Consider the following 27,240-nt stretch of genomic DNA (forward strand, 5'->3'; position numbering starts at 1 on the left):
CGCTGGGCTCTGCATCTTCCAGCTCTCTCCCCACCTTCCCTCCTTGCATTCTGTTCCCTCCTGAGTGTATTACTATATTTTATTGCTACAGAATCTGAGGCCTCTATGGAGACAAATACAAGACAACTTACCCCACTTTCTGTCTCATCTCCAGAACTCACATTGATCTTCTATTCTTCAGCTCCCTTGTGCTCACCAACACTTGTCTCTTTCCTTTCTCTGCAGCCAATGCTGACATCTCCTCTCACGCTCTAGGTTTAAGGTCATAGTGGTGACATTCAATTCTTCTGACCTTTTCTTGTGACTTTTGGCTCCTTCAGGGGGAGGGATAGCTCAGTGGTTTGAGCACTGGCCTGCTAAACCCAGGGTTGTGAGTTCAATCCTTGAGGGGGCCATTTAGGGATCTGGGGCAAAAATTGGGGACTGGCCCTGCTTTGAGCAGGGGGTTGGACTAGATGACCTCCTGAGGTCCCTTCCAACCCTGATATTCTATGATTAACCCGCACACCTTGGTTATCTTTGAAGTCCACTCCAGACAGCTGCTCTCTGTCTTTTCCTTCAGAGTGGCTATTTCCCACCTCTCTTTCCCAGCCCTCACCCCGTCACTCATCCCCAAGCCTCCTCTTCTCAGACTCTGCTGCTTAACTGACTGACTTCCTTCCTGTCACCTTAGTTTCCCATGCCCTCATCCTAAGATACTTCAGTTTACATTGTAAGTGTAAACATGATTTTTTTTAAATGGGGAAAAAAGTGAATAGATTCCCTAGACCCTCATCCTCTCTTTGTGAGCAACCCCAGCTCAAGACACGGGCTCTCTCACAAGTTGTTACAACATGGCAGCACATCACCGCGTTGGCTGGTAGTAGCTGATCCATTCCAGTGCAGAGATTTTGTAACAGTGAGCCAGGTATTAAACTCTAAACATTCTTTTTAGTGTAGGATTGCAAAAGTCAGACAGGTAAGAAACGTTTCAAACTCAACATAAGTCACACATGGGACTTTACACTCTATTCAGCGGTTTAATGTACAGCAATAATTATAGGTGACCTCAGCAAGAACTCCTATACTCAGCTGAATAAACAGAAGGGGAAGCAGTGCTTAGTGTTGTTACCCTGCTTTTCTCTCATTGCACAGCATTACACAGACTATTCCTCTTTGCCTCTTCTGAGGTTATACAAATAAGTGGTGAAATGCTCTCTGCTAGCCATCTATGAGTATGCATCTGAGGAGTACTCACCAAGCATGTGTGCTGGTGCCCTCATAATTAAGGTTGCATCTAGGTTTTCCCTTTGACAGAATTATGTGTATAGTTCTCTATTTTAAAAAAGTAGTAACTATTGAGAAGGTCTTTAATAGAGCTCTTTGGAATATTAATTGTGAAATTAAGAGAGGTATTGAAATTTGCCGCCTTTAGATTTCACTGAGTTAAAATTATTTGGCCTGTTGCATGAAATTTTCTACATCAGCAAAACTTTTCTTAGCATATGGAATACATACCAATTTCTGAATAGCTGTGGAACCTTCATGGCAACATTTCACATTGTATTTTGAATTTCAGGCGGAATTGGTTGTGATGGACTACATACTATTAGTTCTGGATTCATGATTGAGTGAGAGCCTACTCTTCTAGAAGGCTACAGGGTTAACAAAAACCATTTGAAAGCTTATCTCTGAAGGAGAGGATGTAGTTAGGAAGCTTTCTGGATGCTTGGCTGAAAAACCCGGTCAATGTATTATTTCCCCACTCCAATATAAACTTTCTATAAAAAAACAAAACAATTCAAAGTCAAGGCTAAGGTCTTGCCTACAATTAAGAGTTTTGCCTCTTTAACTATGCCATAGTTAAGTGGCCAAAACCCCATAGTGCAGCTGCAGTTATAGTGGTACAAAAGTGCTTATAATATCAGTCTAGTTTATTCCAGTTCAGCAAAGTGAAATAAGTGATACCATTATAAAACACCTTATACTGTATATATATTATACTGATGTAACTGTGTCTGCATGAGGGCTTTTATTGGCATAATTATGCAAGTAAAAAAAAATCACACCCTCTCTGATATAGTTATACCAGTAAAACTTGTTAAATTTAGACCATTTCCCTGAGAAATGAAGCAGTCAAATGTCAGGTATTTTGAGAAGTTAAGATTGAGCCTTAAATCTTAACTTCAGCCCTTGTGCCCACATTTTAAAATATTGTCTTTCTAAAGTTAAATTTGCAACTTGTTTCCATCATAAAACCCTATTTAACTCTGAAAACTTTTGGCCTGGAAAATTAGTTTGGCCTGAAAATTGCCATATCCACTCTAATCAACTTTGCCTTTAATTTTCTTTATACTTAGAAATATTCTAAGAGCTGCTTTAAAAAAACAGATTATCCAGATTATCCAAAAATTACCCCAATTTGAAACTGACTTTTTTCCAATGTTGTCATCTCCCTGAGGAATGTCTTATTAATATTACCTCTCCAAACTTTTATGTTTAGTTAAGTGTTCTTGAAAACTCATGGTCTGGCTATATTTGAAGAAAATAGGTTGTAATTAAGCAAAGTTATTAACTATATTTTTTCGATCAATATCTTTTTGAGTAGGATCAGAAATTGCGTTATGTGTTGCCTTATATTGGTTGGTTGCAGCTTAGAAAGAACGTAAAAATGATTGCTTTGGCTAACAGCCAGCAGAGCTTTTCCTCTAGTTCAAATGGAAGAGGCCTGAGTTTTTCAGAGCTAAAGCAATAGGGTTTCTGTCCCAGCTCTGGAAACATGTATTTCATTATGGAGAAAGGATTATGGTTATCTGTTGTTTGTGAATGGCCTAGAATTGTCACTTCTAGAACTGTGGATTCAAACCAGGCTTTTGTTTCAAGTTAGATTGCTTGAATTACATCTATACTAGACTCAAGCCATCTTAGATTTTTAAAAAAAGAAATAGTCAAAATCAGGCATGATCATATAGTATACAACCATTAAGATTTTGCTTCTAAAATTGACACTTACTGTGACTCATCCGATGCTCTAAAGTATTTATTGCAGGATGCATGTATAGAACTACAATTTCATTAACTGAATTTGTTTAACAAGTAGATGTGAAATGCTATAGCTGGTTACTCAAGCTGGCAAGTAGACAAGAGAAAAATACCCCAAGAGAAAAACCAAACTATTTATCAGATTTATAGATTTGCTTTATGATATTTAAAAGACCTAAGCCAAGATTTTCAAAAGGGACTGGTTACTTTGAGTGCCTCAGGTTTTTCCTGGATGCCCAACTTGAAATGTCTTAAAGGGGCCTGATTTTCAGAGGGTAGGTGTTTGGAACACTCGAAGGCATTTCAAGTTGGAAACCCAAAACAGCTAATCCCTTTTTAAAATCTTGGGTCCCTTGGTCACTACACTGCCAGTATTCAGCAGCCAGGCCCTTCATTGGTGTGTGTTTCTGAGAAGTTATAAGCTATTGGGGAAAAGAGAAATTTAAACTGGGGAGTGACATCTCAACCTTATCAATAGCATTTTCACTGCAATATTATATGATGGAGTACACACAAGAAGTTAAGTTCTGTATATTTTTTGCATAATTTTGAGGGCTTAAGTGGTGCATAGGCCTGGTGTTTTCCCTCTACGTACAGATTAATTCTTCTCACATGTAATTCTACTCACTTAGTGATAAATTCCGGAAAGTAGTCTGCATTTAACTGAAATATCTCAACCTGCAATGAGACATAACTCAAGAATTGACACAGTGGGATAAATTTACTTGTACAAAGGTAATTACCAAAGACACCCAGGGACATAACACAGTATTCGAAGTTCATCCGCTTAAGTGAGCATTTTCCCCATCTAAAACATCTGTGCTGCCATGGCAGTAGATAATTAAAAAAACATAATTAAAACTCCTCACTGCTAATACACCACTCTGAAGGAAAATATCTACAGAGGTGCAGGTGAAGCTTTGTTCATAGTCATGCCACATCCATGAAAAGTGTTTGATGTTTATATTGGTTGATTTCTATCCCTCCAAACTCAGAAGAATAGTATATCAGCTGCTGGAATTTAGTATTCAATCCTATGTACAGTGGATTAAATTCTTCCTTGTGCAGATGGCCAGCACACAGAGTATGTACCACTTAAAGCCAAGAGAGGGATTTGGTACTTTTCCTCTGTACAGGGTTGAATTTCACCCAATGCGAGTTTTGCCTGGGTAACTCCTACTGGATCAAGTCCTTTATAAATTGCTTGTGACCTTGTCACTTGTGTTTTTTCTAATATATTACAGGTTAGTTTAAATGAATAATTTCCCATTATGAAATGAAAACTAAACATACTTTATTCCCCCAAATATATTCAACTGTATGAATGGGGGGAGGGAGGGAATAAAGATACCAAAAGCTCCATTTGCTATTACTCAAGAAATAGTTTGAAAACAAAATTCCAACACATAATTTTTACTGTACTACCGAACAAGGATTGTAGCATATTGTAGCTTAAAAATAGAGGAAACAAATGGTTAAGGAGATACAGAGCCTGTTGATCTATTTATAGATACACAGGTTCCAGTATTGGCACCCATCACTGCAATATCCTAGTGCCCCCCAAGAATAAAAAGCCAACAAAGTGCCCAATTTATCATCCTCCTGCATTTGTGCAAAAAAAATGTAAAATGCTATTGAATCAGAATGGTAGTTCTTTTTACAACTGCTCTTCCCTGGCTACATCAGGAGCAGGGAAAGGGAGGACCAGGCCCAATATCTTTCTCTTTTCCTTCTTTGCTGGGAAGAGCCAGGCTTATGTTTAAAGCCAGATAGGATTGGTATTGAAAGTTACCATTTGATGGTCCTTCAGTAGCCTATGTGTAGTTGTTTATGAATCTCAGTCTTGTTGTCAATTGGTACTTTTGTTGGCAATCTCAGCAAAAAAGCTGGGCACTAAAATAAGCTCTTGTGCTTATGGCCTGGTCCCAGAAGGATTGAGCCCATAGGCATGAGGAGAGCTTGCTTTGCCACTGCCTTTGCTTTAGATATTCTCTAAGTAAACCAAGGAATTCAGTTTTCAGGGTTGTCAATCAGGCATCTTTCTAAATTAGTAAGTTCCTCTTAAAAACAACCCCAAAAGAGTATGTACTATTGACACTAAAATTTATGGTGTTTCTCACCTAAACTGCCATGGAGCTGGGCTCAAGACAACATTCAAATCAGGATCCGGATTTTGAACACAGACATTTGGGGAAAAATCAGATTCAAGATTCGGGTTTGTCCTATTATAAAGAGAGAGGTGCTGTTTGTACAGTTCCGATCCAGATTTGCATTTGGATTTAAGTCTTCCATTGCCAATGCTTGCAGGTGTTTGGATTGGATGTGTTGGTTCAAGTCTATTCTATGAAACCTCTGCACTGTCCCCCCAAGGCTCAGCATTTCTATATGAGCCTACAGTCAAAAACCCTCCCCTCTGAAGTGAATGAGTCAGGGGTTTTAAAATTTCATGTGAGATGTTTTTGTCCCCCCAGCTCTCGTAGTGCGCTTCCTGACCAAACGGTTCATCTGGGAGTATGACCCCACTCTAGGTAGGTTACATTTTATTCTAAATACTTACAGAATGCTGCAGGTGTTGGCTTTGTAGAAGCAATGGAAAGGCATGCAGTAAAGATTCCAAAACCTCATTCATCCTTTAAATATGATGTTAAAGCTTCTCTGAGGTAAATCCCTAGCTAGAATGAACAGCCAGCTGATGTAGCACAATCAACAGGGATAAATACATTCAAATAAAGGCTGGATGTGGGGTTAAAACCTGCCCCTATTGAAGTTTATGGGAGTTTTGCCATTGATTTCTGTCGGGCTAGAATTTGACCCATGGAAATAAAGATGTTAGTTTTCTGCTTTGGAGTAACTGACCACTGTTTGTGGAAGGTAGAAGTGCTTGGGAAGAGTGCTCCAAGGGGCAAGGGAGGAATAATCCTGTGGACAGTCATTTCCTGTGTAAGCTGTGAAAATCACTTGGGACCACTGGAATGCACAGAACCCCGGCTGAAACACTGGAGGTACCTAAACTCACTCAGTGCCTACATTTTTGCAGTGAGTCAATGTTTCTGCCTCTGAGTAAGCACACTGCTGCCTCCCTGTGGGTGTCCAGATACCCATCTCCCACCTAAGCCCCTCAGCGATTTACAAACCAGGGGAAGACAGATGTTCAGCTTGAGGGGCTCTATCTGGTAGGCGTGATCAGAGACTGCCTACTGGATCAGGTCCCCATAGGCGAGCTTACACAAAACCGTTGGGGGCAAGGGAGGGAGAGGATGACTTCCCTCATCACTTCTTGCCCAGTGGTGAAGGTACTCACCTGGGAGGTGTGAGACTCCTCCCCCAGTTCAAGTCCCCCCGCCTAAGAGGGAGAAAAGATTTGAACAGGGATCTGCCACTTCTCAAGTGTCCTAACCCTTGGGCTATGGGATATTCTGATATGGAGATCCCTTTCTCTCTCCTGTTGCACTGTGGATAAACAATGAAAGTCACTGAAGCAGAGGGACTGGATCCTGGGTCTCTCACATTCTGGGTGAGTGCTCTAACCACCAGGCAACAGAGTCATTCTCATGCTTGTGCTCTCTGTGTGTGTGTCCCAAATGACTACCCCACCCATTCGCTTCTTGCTAAAATGGCAGAGGCACCCTAACTCCCTGGCCGAGAATTGCAAGCAGAAATAGACGCCTCCCTGCAGCCTGGACTTGGGCACTTATCTCTGGAGAGAGAGGTGCAGGGCTTGGCTTACACCATCTCTGGTCAGCATCTCCCATTAGCTAGCATAGGCAGCTCCCCACCTAGCTCCCTGCTGGCTTTTGTGGATCACATCTGAAGGTGTCTAACTCACTGAGTGTCACACCATCTAAATCCTATTGAACATTCAGCCCTTAGTCCCCAATTTTAAAAGGGTGCTTCTCATTTTGGGAGTCTCCACTTTTGGGTGACCACCTTAAGACACCCAGGTCCTTATTACAGCTCTTGAGCACCCACAGCTCCTATTGACTTCAATCTCAACTATGTTGGTGTTTGACACTTCTCAAAATTGGGCCCAAAGTGTTCAGATTTGGTCACCAAATAGCAAAGTAACCTAAATTACAGGCCCCCTTTGAAAATTTGGGCCCTGGAGCCTGATTTTTCAGAAGTGCTAAGTAATTACATTGTTGCATGCTCCGCCCCAGTTTGAAAATCAGGTCCTAGATGTCTGAAGCTGGGCACCCACGAAAGTAGAATCTATCTTCAGACCCGTACAACTAAGTGACTTGTGTTGGGTTACACAGGAAGTAAGTGGCCACAAGATCACCTGCCCTCCCATGATCCTTTGATATCTCCTTCCTTGCACAAAAGGTACTCAGCTTCTAGGGCTGCTACTCCTTTGATTTATTAAATTCTACATATTCATCTAATTTTGGAGAGAATTATCTGATACAGCTGTTGTGAAGCTAAGCACTTTGTGATATTCAAATGCAAAAATGTCAAATGTCATCAATTGGACATTAATCAATGATAGGAGCCTCTGGTGGAAGCAGTTACTATATCTACCTTTATCATCATGGTCATCCTTTGGTGGCTTATAGCATATAGGCATCTCTTTAGATAGTACGTAGCTGGGTTTACTATGGCTTTTTACTGCAAGAGGTTTGTTTTGTTTGGTTTTGTTCTGTTCTTCTGAAGAATCATATCAATCTGTTTCAAGCAACATAAACTGTGTCAGTGTGACATATTTACCGTACATTGAGAATAAGCATGTTTGTCAAGTGACTTTTCAAATGTAGAACTAAAACAGACGCATACCACACAGCTACTAAGCAACAAGAGATTTTGCCAGAAACACTGAGGCTGCAAGTGATAAAAAAGAAAAGAAAAGAAAAGAAAAAGAGTAATATTTACAGCTGATTTTTTATATCAGATCTAATGGGATCCATTAACTCTCCTATGCTAGAAGTTGGTTTTCCCTTGGCAATTCCCATTTCCACCAGGACTTACATCAAAACTTCCAAGGCACAGGAAATTCACTAGGGTTCTATTTAAAGTGAATAAAACAGCATAAAATTCCTTGTTCTCCTGTAATTTCTGAAAGGGATAATATATTTTAGATAAAAGGAATTTATGGGATTCAGTACCACTTTAAGCTTCAAGACAAAAATTAGAGACTCCATGTTACTTCTGTGTGCAGTGTATTATTATGTCTCCAGGATCTAAGTTAAATAATGTTCAGCTGCCACACACATGAAGAGGGAGCATGAATGAGTAGCATGGCTTTGCTAAGGACATGGAACTCCCATTTAAAGTGAGGGTCTTGCAGCACTAGTGTTGCTACTCAGGATATTATTTCTGTATATGTGCCCTGTGTGACAGCTTGGGCAATTTCCTGGACAAACCATATTGAATTAAGCTAAACCTTATTGAATTAAGTTTATGTATCATTGTGGGCCAGGGATTGTGTGTAATTTCATAAGGGAGGGAGACCACAACCCTCTAGGAACTAAGAACAGTTGGGAGTGGTTTGGCAAATTAACTCAGGTTGTAACTTCTCCAGAGAGCTGCTCCCACCATCTGGAAAGAGGCTCACATATACTGGTTCATATTGGAGTCTCCAGGCACAAACAAAAAAAGGACTTTTAGTTAAATAGCCTAAGTTAAAATTTACTCGTGACCTTTTTTCTGAACCAACAAATGTGCAAGGGTGTGTGTGTGTGTAATCTTTCCTGGGAAGGGTTGGAAGGATTTGGCTCAGTCTGCGTTATTGTTCTGAGAAAAGGAGTTATGAACTCGTAATCATGGGATAACCCCTTGGTGGGGATTGAAGGATGTTCAACAGCCAGAGTGAACCCTTAGAGTGAAGGGTTGATCTCTGGTAAGTTTATTAGCATGTGTGTAGGCTCTTTTATTGTTTTAACATAGTTTCTTTTTAATGCTTTTACCTTAAGAATAAATGTGCTTGCTTAGAAAGTGCTGTGTGGCAACAGCTTTTGCAATTATGCTGTGGATGGTCTCTGAGAAGAAAAGTAATGCAGGCCTGCTTAGGAAACTGGTCCTCACTGAGGAATTCTTAACGTAGGCAAGGAGCTTTCAGCCTTGAAATATCCCAGTGAAGAGGGAGAGAGACATGCATCTCCATTCAAGAGAGGAGGCAGATGGGGAGCCAGAAGCCTAAGAGTGCGTGCCCTTGCTGGACCATAGAAGGGGAATATAGGTGCAGTTGCCCTGAACTGTGACCCTGCACAACTATATCACCCTTAATATTTTATTTTTCCATTCTCAACTTACTAGGAATGACAATATCAGCAGAGCTCATTACCCAGAGAGTATTAACTATCTACCAACTCTTGTCTGCCCTACAACTTTATTGCTTAGTTATCATTTTCTAGGTAGGTGTTTGCTATCTTTTTTTTAAAGATACCAAGCCATTGAGGCTAATTGCTAGAGTCCTGTGCGGATACAAAATTTTTATCCACATCTGATTCTCAAACATGGTCTGCAGATATCTGTGCATAGCTGCACATTTGCAGGGCTTTACTAATTCCTCACCTGCCCGGGTATATGAGGCATATCAATATCTGTTTATAACAAATCAAAACATTATGTTATATATGCACACCGAGGATACAGAAGGTGCATAGAAAAAGAGATGCACCACTCCCATCAGCATAGGTAATGTGTATACTGAAGCGCTACAGTCTAAGTATAGACATAAACTAAAATTTTTGAAGTAATCTATATATTATATCTAAACCGATATCAGAGAGCTAATAATCTCAAACAATACTATCACTAATTCTAGTAGTCTGATCTATCAAGAAAACTTAAATGGCAACATAATTAAAATGTAAGACTCAAGATTCTTTACTAGCACATTCTCCATGAACATTTTTTTTCTTTTCTGATCACAGTCAAATAATACAGTGAAGTTAGAGAAATGCTACAGACAATGGAGTTTGTATTATTTACCAGTAAAATATCACTCCATGTTTTTTTAATATTACACTGGTAGATTCTTGCCCAAAATACAGCCTTTGGATAAACACTTTGCATTTCTATGCACTTTTCAGACATGGAACTTAAACAAGTTTACAAACATTAATTTATTAAAACTTCACCACACTTCTTTGAGATGGAGGATTTTACTGGTGAGGAACTGAAGGAGAGAGAGAAAGAGAGACTATGCAATTTGTCAAAAGCCACACAGCAAGTCAGTGGCTCAGCTAAGAGAAGTATGCAGGAACCCTGCCTTTCTATTTCCTGCTCTTACTAAATGAGCCACAAACACTTACATCTGCCTTATATCACTTAATGTAACTTATATGCCTTAAACTGCCTAATATCACAATAATGAACGTTATTAGAGCACACAACACATCTTTGAGTGTGCACATACACCCTCCCATCAAGGTGCTGTACATAAAGTCATATTAAATGATGTTGCTTTATATAGAGTATGATACCAAAAAACCCAGTTCAGCCATACCCTGGTTAACTGAAACCCCTATCAAATCAAGTGCAGTCATAGTGCCTAAAAGATCAGTATGTTCATTGCATTTCACCACCTATCATTCCAAAGTCTGTCTTTTGTGAACATTTTAATAGATTCCAAGGCCAGAAGGGACCATTGTGATCATCTCATCTGATCTACTGCATAACACCAACCAATGGACTTCCCCAAAATAATTTCTAGATCAAGAATCGGAAACCTTTGGCATTCAGCCCATCAGGGAAATCTGCTGGTGGGCCGGGACGATTTGTTTACCTGTAGCACCCGCAGGTTTGGCCGATTGTAGCTCCCACTGACTGTGGTTCACCGTTCCAGACCAATGGGGGCTGTGGGAAGCAGCATGGTCTGAGGGATGTGCTGGCCGCCACTTCCCGCAGCCCACATTGGCCTGAAACAGTGAACCATGGCCAGTGGGAGCTGCAATCGGCCGAACCTGCTGATGCTGCAGGTAAACAAACCGTCCCAGCCCGCCAGCAGATTTCCTGACAGGCCGCATGCCAAAGGTTGATGATCCCTGTCCTAGATCACATCTTTTAGAACAACATCCAACTTTGTTTAAAAATTGTCAGTGAAGGAGAATCCACTGCAACCCTTGGTAAATTGTTCCAATTGTTAATTACTCTCACTGCTCAAACTTTACTCCTTATTTCCAGTCTGAATTTATCTAGGTTCAACTTCCAGCCATTGGATCATGCACTATCTTTCTCTGCTAAACTGAAGATCCCATTATTAAATATTTGTTCTCCATGTAAGTATTTATCAACTTCAACCATTTCATCCTTTAACCTTCTCATTCTTAAGATAAATAGATTAAACTCCTTGAGTCTATCACTATAAGGCAGGTTTTCTAATCCTTAAATCATGGCTCTTCTCTGAACCCTCTCAAATTTCTCAGCCTCTTTCTTGAATGGTGGATGCCAGAACTAGACACAGTATTCCAGCAGCGGTTCCATCAGTGCCAAATAGAGGTAAAATAACCTCTCCATTCCTATTCAAGATTCCTCTGTTTATGCATCCAAGGATTGTATTAGGCCTTTTTGACTACAATATTGCGCTGGAGTTCATGTTCAGCTGATTATACACCCCTCTCCAAATCTTTTTCAGAGTCACTGCTTCCCAGGATAGAGTCCCCAATCATATAAGTATGGCCTACATTCTTTGTTCCTACATGTATACATATATTAAAACACACATTTTTTTGCTTGCACCCAGCTTATCAAACTCTCCAGATCACTCTGAATCAATGACTTGTCCTCTTCATTATTTACCATTCCCCCAATTAGTGTGTCATCCACAAACTTTATCAATGATGATTTTATATTTTCTTCTGGGTCAATAATACAAATGTTAAATAGCCAAAAACCAACCCCTGTGGACCCCATTAGAAACACATCCACTCAATGGTGATTCCCCATTTACATTACATTTTTAGACCTGTTAGCTAGCTTTTAAGCCATTTAATCAGTGCCATGTATATTTTATATGTCTAGCTTTTTAAATCAAAATTTCATGCAGTACCAAATCAAATGCCTTGCAGAAGTCTAAGTATATTACATCAACACTATTACCTTTATCAACCAAACATGCAATCTTATCAAAAAAATATCAAGTTAGTTTGACAAGATCTATTTTCCATAAACCCATATTGACTGGCATTAATTATATTACTCTCCTTTAATTCTTTATGGAGCAAGTCCTGTATCAGCTGCTTCGTTATCTTGCCTGGGATCAAAGTCAGACTGACAGGCACATAATTAACTTGATCATCCCATTTACCATTTTTAAATATTAACACAACATTAGCTTTTTTCAGTCCTCTGGAACTTCCCCAATGTTCCAAAACTTATGGAAAATCAACATTAATGGTCTAAGTGAGTGCCTCAACCAACTCATTTAAAACTCTTAGATGCAAGTTATCCAGATCTGCTGATTTAAAAGTGTCTAACTTTAGTAGCTGCTGGATAAGGAAGTGCCCCACATCAGCTGGTGCCTGAGGTGTTCTGATTGATTTAGTGCAGTGCCTTCCAGTTTGGAAACTGAAAACCTTTAGAGAGAGCAGCATTTGCTTCCCATTAGACCAATACCCTTTCCTCACCCCACTGCCAATCTGGGAGGAATCTAGCAGTGACATTAGACTTTCCTAATCCTTGCACTCAGGAATTATAAGCAATTGGATTCTGGTTGGCTCCTAAGCAAGGATGTAAGGGGAACAATCTTCTCCACTTTGGCTTGTGCTTAATGCTGTGCTGGAATGGGGCCTTATGCTGGGCCAGCTGCAATCTGCTTCGTTGGTGTCACCTGTGAATTTTATTAATGATGCTACTCATTCCTTCTTGATCAACAGTGTTAAATAGGATGGGACCCTACACCATTCCCTTTGGTAACATGGTATGCAGCTACCTCTCCTAGATTTAATTTTCCCATTTTCAAAGAAAAATTAACTTGACCTCATACAAATTTAAGATATCTTCTGTTGCCTCCCACTGTGCTCCTCTGCAGTGGGAATTTATATAAAATGTATTATGGAAATGAGCTGGGAAAACATTCCTTGTTTCTCTGAAAAAAGAAAAGGAGTACTTTTGGCACCTTAGAGACTAACAAATTTAGTCTCTAAGGTGCCACAAGTACTCCTTTTCTTTTTGCGAATACAGACTAACACGGCTGCTACTCTGAAACTTGTTTCTCTGAAGTATCCATAAGGAAGCAAATGGGCATGGCCTAAAACTTTTTAAATCCATGACACTGGCCTTTAAAAAGCATGGCAGACTCAAAAGCAAGAGGTCACAATGAAGAACAGCAGAGGAAGAAGCTTGGAACAACTTGGGAATCATTTATTTAATGTGTTTTACGTTTTCTTTAATATTGGTCTCAAGATGTAGCATTCCTGATGGCAGTGATAAAATACTGATGGCAGCCTGTTTTATAGCAGCCTTTACATATATACAGTATCCCAAAACACTTCACAGAATTAAACAAATGGAAGACAACCGGAAGTATTATATTGGGCACTAGCTATGCCTACAATAGTTATGATTGCAAAATACTTTGCCCTATTCACACTTGCTCATTTTCTGAAACATTCGCCGGATAGACTGAAATTTCCCATGCTTGCCCTATGCCTCAAAGTGATGAAAAAATAATCAATTGTGAGCAAAATCTCTTTGGCTAGTTTTCATTTATAGGAAGGAAGTACACATCTGCTCTCTAATGACGCTTTAAAAAAAGGTATAACTACAGCAAGAATGGCTTATTTAACTTGAAACTTGTCATGGACATAACTCGCCCTGAGGACTGGTACCTCTGCTTGGATTTGGGTGGGGGAGAATTAAAAAGAAAAAGTTAAAAATTTGAAAAATTCTGAGGCTAGTCAATACTGACACAGCAAAATCATTTAACGTAGCCTAGCGAATCCTGCATTCTTTCTGATATCATTGCTTATCTCCCTGCCTGGCCTTAGCAAGGTGTTGGTTAGGGGCAGAGGCTTCTGCTCAGACAGTTGGCATGAAGGGGGTTGTAAAATTCAGCCTTAAGTCCCATATTTTCTAGACCCAGATTTCTGGGGGTTTTTTTGTGTAGCTTAATATTGCTGTGGGTGTTGTAAACTTTGCACTGAGACACAAGCATATCGGACATAGAACGTTACCTGTTGAAGCCTTAAGTGTTGTATTTCCTGACTTTTTTGGGTTAAAAATTTTAAGTGATTTAAGAACTTAAATCACATTTTCAAAAATGACTTAGGAATCTAAGAGCCTAAATCACTAATACCCAAGTTTTTAAAGCTATTTAGGCATTACAACAGTAAGAACCACAATGCTTAACTGATTTAGGAGTCTAAATTCTATTGACAGTCAATGGGATTTAGACTCCTTAGAGACAATATCTTTTTAAAATGAAATTTAGGCTCCTAAATCAGTTAGGCATTGTGACACGGAGCATAGCAATGCCGAAATAGCTTTAAAAATCTGGGCCTAAGGGCCTGTCTATAAAAATACTTAGTTCACAAGTTGGGGTGTAATCTACCACACACTAGCCTGCCATGCACTAAGCATCCATGTGGACCCTGGTGCCCCCCACTAAAATTCCCCACTGTCCTTTAATGTACTCCCATTTCAAAGTGGGGTAGATCAAAGTGCGCTAGGGAACTTCTAGCGTTCAGCAGCTAAGGTCCATACTGACACTTAGTTCGCAGCAAGGTGAGGTGTAAATCTGCCCCACACTAGCCTACAGTGCTCTTAGTTGCTTTTGGATATTTTACCCTTTGGGGTTTTTGAGTGTGTAAGTTTAACATAGCGTGAATGGAAAGCCCCATGCATATTTATGGCTCTGCATATTTGACAATAAAAAAAAGAGGGGAAGGAATGCATTCACTATTAAACAAAAAAAAACTGTTTTATAAGCACGTAGGGCCAGATCCTCCACTGGGGTGAACAGACATTAGCTCCACTCCAGTAAAATAAAAGCATGTCATAAGGGCAATAAGAGATAGAGTAGGCAATTATGAGTCACAGGCAAGGAAGAAAAATATTTTTAGATGAGGTTTGACAAAAGATTTAGGGGTGGGGAAGAGTCACAGAGAGAGAGAGAGACAGACAGACAGAGTCATGCCCTAGATGGTAAGTGCTAAAGAGATGTACCTGGTCTCAGTAGTGATAAGATTGAAAAGGGCTGAAAGGAAGCAAGTGAGTAGATGCAGAGAGCAGCGAAGAGAGACAAAATTTACTCACGCAGCTGGAGCAAATCCATGGAAAACAATATGAGACAACACTAGGTTTGTGTGGAACGGAGGTAAACTGGGTGTGCCATGATTCACAGTTCTCAAATCAGACGGAGACGAATTCTGCAGGAATATACGCCATGCAATGCCTGCGACCTCCATGGAGTTTCATGGGGGTAACAGAGGAGATTTTGGCTCATTATTTTATGACAAGTAATTGTGGCAAGCATTAGTCTCCTATCCATATTTCTTCATCCAAGGAAAAATGAAGTTTTTAAATAATGGTTTGAAAGTTCAGTGCAATTAAGCAAGTAGAAGTTCACATGCTTGCATCTCATTGCACCTTATCTGCATCTTATTGGTCTACAGACTGGTCTGCAAATTTCACAGAGCAGACTCTCTAGGTCTCCAGTGCTTCCAGGTTGCATGGGGGTGGAAGACACTGTGAGCACAAACTTTCTCACACGATTTCTATACGTCACCTTCCAGCGAGGCTGTCTTTTTTGAACATTGAAACTAGAGATGGACATGAGCCAAAACTCTGGATGAGAAAGAATTTGGGCCCATCTGTACTCAAAACAGACTTGGCTACCATTCAAAGTTTGGGCATAAATTTGTGGAGGTGTTTATTTCATCCAAATTGGTTTGCCTATTCCTACAATAAACATGTTCCTAAAAGCATAAAGCAAAAATCTCCTTTCAGAGCTGTGACACTTTACCCCCATTTTCTGCTCTCCCCATATCCATGGAACTTGTACTGAGCAAGACATTGGAGTCAGGAGACCAGATCAGCTGGTGTAAGTTAGTGTAGTTCGATTAAAGACAATTTATGCCAACTGAGGATGTAGTCCAAGAGCTACAAAATGGATCTCAGAGGAAAAATTTTCCACAAGAATTGAAATATGCTCTTCTGGAACAAATGTATTAACCAATTCAGTTTTAATCAGGACAAGAAAATGTGTCCATTCTTCAAGTAAATACAACCCAAATCTCCCTTGAATGTATTTATCAAAACCTCAGGCTTTGGAAGATATTCAGATTCACATTCTGTGGATCATATACTTCAATATTTTCTTTATATAATTTTAATAGTATTTTTTTTCATAACGACTTTTTATCCATTGTTCAGAAAAATACAGTGATTCTCCAATACACTTATTAACAAGATAGCACAAATAAGCTCAGGGGAAGCTTTCAGTCTGCTTTTTGCTTCTCCTTGTAAAGGACTTTCTGCATCTGGGAATTTAGAAGTTGATTAGTTAATGGGGACTGAATAATTGTGCCAATATATTGTAGGCTAAAAAAAATAAACTGACTAATGTTGCTTCAGAAATGCTTCTGGGACCCTTTGGTATGGTCTAAATATTTAAAGGATGAGCTTTAATTTTTCAAATGATGAATCTTGCAAGAGTTAAGTGTGTATTATTGAAAAAAAGTGCTGCAGAATGCACTATTATACAAAGTGAAGCCATCAGAGTAATAAGATCAACTGTAGGTCCAAAGCAATATGGTCAGCAACCCTTTTCTTTAAATTACCAAAAGTATTATATGAAGTGTAACACCCCAATAGTTAACAAGGACTTTCAAAGTTTATAATAAATTGGGGCCAAGTGGTAAGTTTTACAGCTGCATTTCAGTATTTCTGATGTTGATTGGCTTACCACAGCTCTGACCATAGTAGCTGTCTGGCTCCTCAGGGGCCAGCAAAATCCTACTTTGATTCAAGCATTTATGGACAGAGAAACACAACTATAACATTTTCCTTCCACCTCATTGGTGGAAGCCATATAATTACAGTATGGAATTATTACCAGGTCATATTGTGCGTGGTAGAGGCAGAAAATCCAAAGTTCAGGAAATTGCCCATGGTCACCTGAAAAGTCCATATCATAACCATAATTAGATGACAGCTCTCTTCTGTTATACCTATGCCTCATCAACTAGATCATGCCAACTCCAGTCAAAGCACTTTAACGTCTCTGTCACAGTTTCTCTATATGTACAGTACAGAAGAGTAATGATATTGAACTACTATAAAGCAAGGTGCTGTACAGTGTGAAGTACTACAGAAATGTGAAGTCAAGACCATTTATTTTCAGAAAGGGAATACAACTCAAGATGTCATGGTTGGCAGCTCTGTGCTTTAATCCACTGGGCTTTTAGGAGGCTCCATCCCCTTAGTCAAAATTCATACTTGTCAATTTGAGATTAATAATAGCTATTTGCTTTTTCACAAATATCCAGATAGTGCTAAATATCATTAAAATGGACCCAAATCCACAAACCTTACTCAAACTCAAAAACAGATACATCTTTATCCAAAAGAACTACCAACATTTCATACCTCTCTTACCCAGAGCAATGCTACACATCCAAGATAAAACCCGCACTTCAGTAGAAGGCCAGAATAAGGCACATGCCCTACATAAATCCCAATTAAGTATTATTTTGAGGGTAACTGAACTTCCAGAATGGACCCAGATGCAGAAGAGATGGAGATGGTGCCCTCATCTCCTCCACCTCTTCACTTCTGGCCTACTTTTCTCTATTTGTTGCTTTTTTCCCTGTTCTCCCATCCCTAGTATTAGCTTGATATTACCCAGAAAACTGTGAAGTTAATTTTTGCACCCATTTTTGTCCATTTTGACATTTTTGTAACAAACACCAGTAAGTTCCTGGGAAATTTTAAACAAAATAAAAACTGAAAACAAAGGAACTTGCCATTTGGCTTCTGCCTGCCTGACTGACTGATGGAGGGACTTGCCCATTTGTCCATACTGGTGACAGCTGCACCACTTAAAGCAATTTGAGTGACAAGGGCAAGTTACTTTTTTGGTGGGGGAAGAGGGTGTTTGGTGGGGGAAAATAATGTGAGAGTTTAAACACATTATTCTGGAGAGATGGCATCCCTCAGTAGGGAAGGGAAACATTCATAGAACATAAAACCTTTCAGAAGTTCTGGTTCAATAAATAAGCTTCCTTGAGCACATCCTCCCATTCCCATTGAAGAGATTTGCACCAAATAAAATGTAAATCTCTGACAATGAAAAGCGATCAAAATTGCTGGCTACAGTTTTACATCATGTGCATTTGACTTTTGATATAGACCATCTGTGAGTTGGCAACAGTAATAAATCTGAATGTTAGCACGGATCATTTTCCAAGTTGTAGGTCAAATGCTATCACACTTAAGTGTCATACTCATTAAGATAAAACAAGTGTCCTTGTTATTAATTATTTGATAAGTTGCCTATTTCCAGAACTTTAGAGGCAGCAAATGCACCCTTATTTTCCTATAACATGGATAGTGTGTATGTTTAACTCCCCTTGGCAATTCTTATAAATCGTACACATTGCTTTGAGCCTTTGCTAGAAAAGGGGAAAGTGATGGTTTCAGCATTTTTCAAAGAAACATTCCAAAAATAAATCCCAGCATTCTGTAATTTCATCACAGTTTAAGGGCTATACTTAGTGGGTAGCTTGAGTAGATCCCTGGTCTGCAGCCACACCATTTTCAGCTCTGATCTGGTCAGATTTCAAGCTAAGCAGGGACAGGCATTATCAGTTTTTGAATTGGAGACCTCCAAAGAAGTGGCATTGGTGTTTCAGGAGGTGGCACTCTTTCCTTCAAATCAGTAGGAAAAGTATCACAGCATGGGATTAAAAGGCTCTCAGTTGCTGTGCTTTCATTGAGGCACAAATCCAAGATCCTGACCACTTAAAAAGTATCCATAGTAATTGACTCCAACCCCCATATGTAATACTAGCAAGTTAGATAATATCTGTTGGAACAAGCAGGAATGTGAGGAGTACATCAAATATTCTAGGAAGAGGTTATAAACAGACTAAATACGATTCTGAGAGATATCCTGAGTGAACCCAGGATTCTTCTTTTAATTACAAGCTCTTACACCAAATTCATGTCTGCTGTAAACCCATTTTATACCATGTGTGCCCATTTGGCTTTTTATCAAGCGGTAACAATAATATGTATTGCAGAAACTATTTTAACTGAGAATTTTTTTTTAATCGGTCTAACATATTGAAATATGGAAACCTGCATCTGATTTCAGGATTATTGGCTGGTTTGATATTATAGGAAAATCTTTTGAAAAGAACTTATGCTGATTGTTTGAAAGATATTTTAATGTGAGTTAGCCCTTTTCCCTCTTAAAAAATAAACTGAAGGGGAAAAAATCTATTTAAAAAAAAGAAAACAAAAACAATAAGTGTTAGCCTCACTGCCATGTTCCATTTTGAATAAACAAATTGGATCAAATTCAGCCCTGATGTAAATAGAGTCATAGTCATTGAAACCAGTTTCATTTTTTGAAAGTTATGATGATTTTTAAAACATTCCATCTCAGAAATATCTTGGGTTACATGCTCCAGATATTGTTTATATTATTGTCCAATAGGAAGACCCAGGCCTGTCAATATTACTGGATAGCTGGTTAACTTTTTAAATTGTTCAGTCCCTTTGTGGTAATTGCAGAGGTCCCATGTATATAGTACAAAGGCTGTGTCTCTGCACAGTCATAGTTCTGAGATGTGGTATAAAAGAAGGTTATGGGTTGGCACATGAGGAGAGATGGGTAGGTCTTAGCTGTGAGAAGAGGAGCTAGGATATGCCTATGTATGAAAAAGCTCCAATTCATGGATGCTGGGGAAGCTTTACATCACATCAATACAGTACTTCAAGTCGTGTGATAGAACAGTAGCAAGGAACATAAAGAAGATTCTGCTCTAATAATCTGCATTTAGATTTTAAACTCTTCTAAAATTGTTTTTATTATTTTTAAGAGTCTACCTATCGTCATCAGGCAACTATCGATGATGAAGTTGTTTCCATGGAGATACTAGATACAGCTGGTCAGGTGAGTGAGAACGGTCGAGAAGATCTGATTCTCATAAACGAATAAACAGGAGAAAAGGATGAGACTAAGACAGCTACACAACACTTCTAGTGACTAAAATCAAGTAGAGCCCATGCCACTCTGAGCAGCGGCTGCCAGACCCGGGTGTTACACACAGATCGATGTTTAGAGTTTTGTAATGTGGAAAAGCGGGTGGAGATAGTGTGTGACCATCTGGAGAACTCTTTATTTTACATGCCTTAACTGTAACAAAGGCTGCGTAAGGAACTTCAGCAGGTGCCCCAAGGTACTCCACTTCATCATCTGGAGCAACTGTCTCTGTACACAAAGAGCCTCCCACATAAATCTGCAAGATGAAGGCTCTGAATGAAATCAGTGCAATGTAATCTATGGTAACAGTCACCTGTTTGGCCCACATCACATTACCAGATTTCCCTAATGGGTTATCACTCTTGTATGGTGCCATTATCCAGAGCAGAAACAGACAGTCTAGCAGTATTCCTGCAAGTGACCGATGTGGACACCAAAGAGCACTCCATGAAGTTAACCTCTTAGAAAGGAATCACAATACCTGGATATAGGCAGCATACAGATACTTCCTACAGCCAACTGATCATACACTGTGGTCATCCATGCACAGCCAGGACACAAATATAACTTGTAAGCTACACCCACCAAAACAAACACTGTAGATTCTACCTCACCATGGCCACATTCACTCTTACCAAACACTGGCAGGTGCTCACACTGAAAACCACCAGAAACCCATCCAAACCTATCAGACTTTTCCTCAAAATCTACTACAGGGGCACACAACAACATTATTCCGCACACAGCTGCAGATCTTTAGGATCTGATTCTCCACTGCCTCACACCCTGTGCGGTCATCTCCACCTTTGAAGAGTGGGTGTAAAATCAGAAGAGTTGTGGTTTTACATCCACTTTTCCCACGTGTAAATGGCTTTGCACTCTGCTCAGTCATTGAGAGGAGAGCCTAGGGGACAGATGTCTAGCTGAAGAGCTTATATTAGTTTCTCAAACCGTATTCAGCTAGTGTATGATCTTTTCCTTAAACTGGTGTCCTTCTTTCCAAACAGGAGGACACTATTCAGAAGGAAGGACACGTACGATGGGGTGAAGGCTTTGTGCTAGTCTACGACATCACCGACAGGGGTAGCTTTGAGGAAGTGCTGCCACTTAAGAACTTGCTGGATGAAGTTAAAAAACCCAAGAATGTTACTCTGATCCTAGTGGGGAACAAAGCAGACCTGGATCACTCCAGGCAGGTCAGCACAGAGGAAGGAGAAAAGCTGGCCACGGAACTGGCATGTGCATTTTATGAGTGTTCCGCTTGCACAGGTGAAGGCAACATCATGGAGGCCTTCTATGAGCTTTGCCGTGAGGTACGGCGTCGTAAGATGGTTCAGGGCAAGACTCGGAGACGGAGCTCCACCACCCATGTCAAGCAAGCGATTAACAAGATGCTCACCAAAATCAGCAGCTAAAAGAATTGTAACAAAGTAGAGAACCAGGGTAGAGAAGATTAGTTTGAGGGTTGGGAGAAGGCAGCCAGGACATATGAAAATAAAAAATGGTGAAAGCTTTACTTTAAAAAAAAAAATCACTTCATCCCTTTTTGAGTATATGGGGCAGATTCCTTTCTACTTTATTTAAATGGTTTTAGAGTGGTAGCATCCACTTCACACCGCTTCCAACCAACATCACAGAGACATTCTAAAGGATTGGCTGACTCAAGGGATTGGTAATGAGACAGCTAGGTTGCTGGCTCCAATCCAACCCAGATTGGTAATGACTGAAAATCATTATGTTCTGATGGCTGCTCTGTAGCCTATGAGTAATAAGTCTCAGTCCAGCGATAACTGACATCCTTAGCAGAGAGGCCAAGGACTGAATCACCTGGGAGACTGCTTAATTGTTCTCTCCAAAATTGTTAATCTGGCACCTTTCAGTAGCACTAAATTTACACACAATTTCTTTTATTACAACCCCTCTTTTCTTGTATTATTTTTCCAGCCCAATACTAGTGCCTACATTCTTAGGTATGTATTTAAAATAGGAAAAATATTGCATGACACTAAAGGTTTCAACCAGTGATGGGTGAATTTCAATGGGTCTGAAGGACATAAATGTGGCTGGTTTTCCAGGTCTCTCAGATCTGCAAAAGTGGGCAGGGAATATTGCATAAACAGCTTTTCTGAAGGCATTTTCAGCATTCCACCTCAAAGATCAGAAGTTTGTGGGGGGGGGGGAATCAAACAAAGATAACCAATCTACTAGTGAAGTTCCAGAAATTTGGTTATGGTTAATTAAGAGTTTTTGATGAAAGTTCCACTTCTTTGATTTATCCAAAATGATGCATCCACCTCTGCTTTAAACTAAAGATAGGCCCAGCCCAAGCCTCAAATTCTGGGAAGGCTGAGAATTCAAAATCCAAACTCATATGCAAGTATAATGTAAATGGCCCCTTTCTTTACAATGGGACAAGCCAAAAGCCCCCAGACTTTCAGGTGTTTCAAACACAGATCTAAATTTTATGGCTTGAGCCAATGGTTTGTTTAAACCAGCAGAGAAGACATTTTTAGGCTTTCTTGAGTTTTTAATAGTATTGATCTGATTTTTTAATTTTCTCCTTTCCTCCAACCCTGTGGCTTCAGCAAACTCTTAGCTTTCCCTCTACTTTACTCACCTATTGGCTGCATTTCTGAGGCCTTCTTGAGGGGGAAGAGGGAGGAGAGAGAGAGAGACAGACACACACATACAGGAACTAGAATTAGGAGGTAGTTAAGAATTTTCAGATTATACTTTTTTCTTAGCAGTTACATTACACCCTGTTAGGCAGTTAGGAATGGAACCAAAGCTAACATCATGCAGAGTCACAGGCAACTGGGTGGATCCACTAATAGAAGTATGAGCACCTCTTTCCTTTGGTTAACATCCCCCTTTTATGCAAATACTCGGAGCTTTATTCTCCATTGCTTGGCATCTTGTGTAGTCATTTATGCCTGGCAAAGAGAATGAAAAATGGACAGAGAATGCTATCATAGGGTTAGGCAAGTGGTGATATTTGATTTGTTAGCACTTTGCTCAGGTGTAAATGACCGCACAGGGGGCAACATAGTGGAGTAGGCCCTCTGCTTCCACACAAGCAGGAAACATGAGTCCTAAATCAGTTTTTAAACCAAGAATGACTTAATGAGACTCTGTCAAGTTCATTTTCTGTTAAATAATGTCACTAACACTCTCTCTGATGATTGTCATAGAAGGAATTCATACTCAAATGTACTTTAAAGACCTATATGCTCTTTGTTTACTTTCTGAACTTTGTCATGTTTGGGACAGTGAAATTAGACTGTTGTCTGTGGAGTAAGTTTCTTCTTTTTGGTTCTCATACGCTCGCACTTTATGATGTTTCAGTTGCAAACACTACAGTAGAATCTCTGAAGGATGACTCTGGTCAGAAAAGCAACAAATTGTTACCTTCTCATTTAACAGATCTTCCCAAAATGTGTCAGTCATATTGCTAACTTTAGTGACAACCATCAATTTTTGCCCCCCCCTTTTTTTAAACTTCTGTTAGCAATGCAGAGCCAACATAGCTATGGGTGAGTGAGCCATATTCTGTTCTGGCTCATGCATCAACGCTCATTAACTATGGCACTAATCTTGCAAACATGCATGTGATTAACTTAATATGCATGAGAAAGTGTTGTCAGGTTCAGGACCTAAGTTTCTCCGGTAATCTTTAATAATGTGATGTCACATGAGCCCAAAAGAATAGACCTTACCGTTGCATCCCAGGGCAAGATTACAGACTTGAAAATGGGTGTGTATGTGTGTGAGAGAGAGGAGTAAGATTATTTTACTTGTACACTGAGGAAATTTGATTTGAAGATCAGTGAGAGAGAACATGGGATGTCATGATGCTCTTAGGATAGACTCCATTTTCAGATTAAAACTGCAGATGAAAATACACGCTCAAAAGTCGATGGCAATGTTTGTAGTAGGAAGTTTTGTCAACTAAAGAAATACTAAATTATCTTACTTCTTGACAATGTCCTTGAAAATGTGTCTTTCCTTTTACCGTTGGTTTATGGGGAAGTAATGAAATCCTTTGTGAAAAAAACACATAATGCTGAATAGATGTGTCTTACTTGTTAAGGACAGACCCTCTAATAAAAGTAGCAACATTTATTTGTGAAGATTGAGGTTGGAGACTACTGCAGATGACAGACAACTGGACAAAAAAAATGGGGGATATTTTGTGATTTGGGTATTTTTTCTATTTTGTTTTTAATTAAGAGCGTTGTTGTTTTTCCTCTGTTTAATGGGCTGATTGTCAAGCCAATTGTAACACAGTATGACTATAGTCTAATTTACTGCTTCTCAAGCTGTTGCAATTTATTATTGGCTGTTCTGTAGAAGTTTCCGATTTCTACAATTTCTCAAATGAGCCAGAAAATGCCTAAGTGTTGAAAGGCCCAAATGCAATATGCAAAGGCCCATATCCACTGATCTTTCAATCAGGAAACAGGATAATTAAAAGCCTTCATTTGTATTCTTACTGCCAATTTTTCTTTTTTAATAGTATTTCCCCTCCCCTTTTTTTGTACTTTCCCCCTAAAGTAGTTTCCTCATTAGTTCTACATGATTGATCGCGATTCATTGAAGTCACAAATAAAGAGTTAGAAATGCCCATACTGCAAGATTTGGATCAGGATCCAAACTGTCTCCAAGTTAAGGTGTTCATATCTAGATGATTGGTGCAATCATTACAGAATAGGGGGGCAACCACGAAGTCTCGATCCGTATCAAGATAAACTTTCCCAAAATTTGGGGATGTTTGTATGTGGGGTTTGGATACATATATACTTAGCACATATATTGTACCAACTGTATGCATTTTGACATACAAGAATATGATGGCCCACGCCTATAGATAATATAATATATAAGAACAATATAAAAATAAAGAAAATCAGTGCTCTCTGTACTGAACTCTTACACATTCATTTTCCTCCAGATACCTGTGATACTCTGTCTTTCAATAAACAAGGGGCCGAATCCTAAAGTCCTCACTCAGTTTTTATTTAGACAGATTTTTAAAGATATTTAGGTGCCTACCTCTGGGAGTTCAGCACCTAAATACCTTTAAAAATATGGCCCTTCGTTCTTACCTCAGGCAAACTCAAAGTTAATTTTGCCTGAATAAGCTGTTCAGGATTTGTCCCAGAGTGAACAGATTAGTTTAACTGTTGTGAATCACAGATATTTCTCCAAAACACCTAGGCATCCAATAGATCCAATAGCATTTATAAGGGAATATGGAGCCTTATACCATTAACAATTATAGCAATTCAAAGCTGATCAAAAGGGTTATAGCAACCTGGCTATTTGGTTGCCTGAATGAAATTGGTTGACAAAGCTCTGTGCAATCCTTATCATGCCATGTAAGTGATAAGTGGGTCAAAGCCATAAAGTTCAGGGTGGTTGCCACTGACTTCATTGGAGACAGGATTTCCCCCAGATGTGGCTGTTCCCGTTCCCAAATATCAGGGGTACTTGGAATTCAGCCTCCAGGGCTGGCATTCTGGCAACACCTATTGTTAGCCCTGAATTCGGTAAGGAGGCGGACGAGGGATTCCAACTACGCTGTTCTAGGGCCCTAATCAGTTTCCTTTACATGTAAGGTAAATTGTCTTAGCCCGATGAGAAGAAATGGGATTTTCCTGAAACATTGACTAGCATTTCCCTAGGAAATGTTGTGGAGATTTTATTCAAATATGGTCAGGCTAGATCCTAAGTTGTAGCTGAGATAGGCTTAGTAAAGTTAAAGGCTGGACGTGGGAGGCAGGAAATGGCCCTAAACGCTTTAGTGTTTCCCCCAGTCCTTGCGCCATTCAGGCTATTTCCCATGGCAACTAAGGACCACCAGGGCATAGGGATGCCTAAGCCATGCCCCCTTCTCCTGGGAGCACCCCTTCTGACAGGGGTGGTGTAGAGCTTGTATGCTGGCCCTATGCCATCTGGGGAATCCTCCAAGGCAGGTAATCCAGCTTTCCAATTGTGATGTGCCACTAGGGCAGTGCAAAGCAGCTGGAGTAGAGTCAAGAATCAGGCTCTTAAACTATAACTACCCCATCAACTAGACTCAAAAACTTTCCTGCAAAATATTTACTGCAATTCTTAGCTTTCAAGGGAGAAAGATCCTAAAGGTTATGTATGCATAGACTTTCTAGTTCTTCTCTTTCTCTAACAGCTCAAACTATTTACATAACTTGCAAGAGGAAAAAAAAAAGCATTTGTAAAGATATAGAGGCTTTAATTCAACAATACTCCTTGACAGCTTCGTGTATCTGACTTATTTTCTTTGAAAAAGTAAATCTATAATAAAAACAGTGTCATTTTAGAAGCTCTGGTGTTATGTGCTTTATTTCCATTACAGATGCCAGGGAGTAACTATATGGCCATTAAGATACAAAGGGCTTGAAATTCAACCACTTACTTTGAGATGTTACTAACTGCCTGGGATGGTGGCCTATGGGAATTAAGTTCAGTCTTGATTCTAGTGGGCATAGGTCCATATCATGGAAACAATTTACATGATTTACACCAGTAAGCATCACCTTGGACTAAATTAATCTCTGGTATAACACCACTGACTTCAGTGAGGTTACATCAAGGATTAATCAAGCCCTTTGTTGGCAGTCCTAGTAGTGTCAATGACTGACTGGACAGGGAGATAGCGACCCAATTCTCTCTACCCTATAGGCAACTCCTTTCCACCTTGGATTTGAGGCAGATTGGTGGAGTATTGTAGAGAAGTCATCAGTAGTTCAAGTTTACCATCAAATGGCTGTGGTTAAAACGGGACTTCAATCTCCAGGATTGTCAGTCTCCAGGCCCCTTCCACCAGCACTAGACACCCAAAAGCAGCATTTATTGTTATTTCAAAAGGATGTTGGCCTATCACCATGCTGAGATGTACCTATAAAGAGGCTATATGGCTACATAGCAGAAGTATTCCACCATGAGTAAATAGATAGACATTGCCTTGCAGGCAGATTTTGAAAGTTTAACCATTAACATATTACTAGTCCACACATTTTGATATGAATGTTTGTTAGGAAAGAAGGGTGTTC

The 27,240-nt window shown here is 39.7% G+C and overlaps 1 protein-coding gene across 5 annotated transcripts in view; it reads left to right on the forward strand.

Moving 5' to 3' along the window:
• RERG (RAS like estrogen regulated growth inhibitor) overlaps window positions 1-26,510 on the forward strand; it is a 181,167-nt gene extending 154,657 nt beyond the window's left edge. For 4 of the 5 annotated variants that reach the window (XM_038387949.2, XM_038387947.2, XM_038387948.2 and 1 more), the window contains exons 3-5: window positions 5,493-5,549; window positions 20,007-20,080; window positions 21,178-26,510. In XM_038387949.2, the coding sequence (XP_038243877.1) occupies window positions 5,493-5,549; window positions 20,007-20,080; window positions 21,178-21,585 (539 nt within the window). In that variant the 3' untranslated portion in view covers window positions 21,586-26,510. The remainder of the gene's footprint in view (window positions 1-5,492; window positions 5,550-20,006; window positions 20,081-21,177) is intronic. The other variant, XM_038387950.2, reaches the window with a different exon arrangement.
• Window positions 26,511-27,240: the final 730 nt, after the last annotated feature.

This window comes from Dermochelys coriacea, chromosome 1 (assembly GCF_009764565.3).
Source record: "Dermochelys coriacea isolate rDerCor1 chromosome 1, rDerCor1.pri.v4, whole genome shotgun sequence".
Lineage (NCBI taxonomy): Eukaryota > Metazoa > Chordata > Testudines > Dermochelyidae > Dermochelys > Dermochelys coriacea.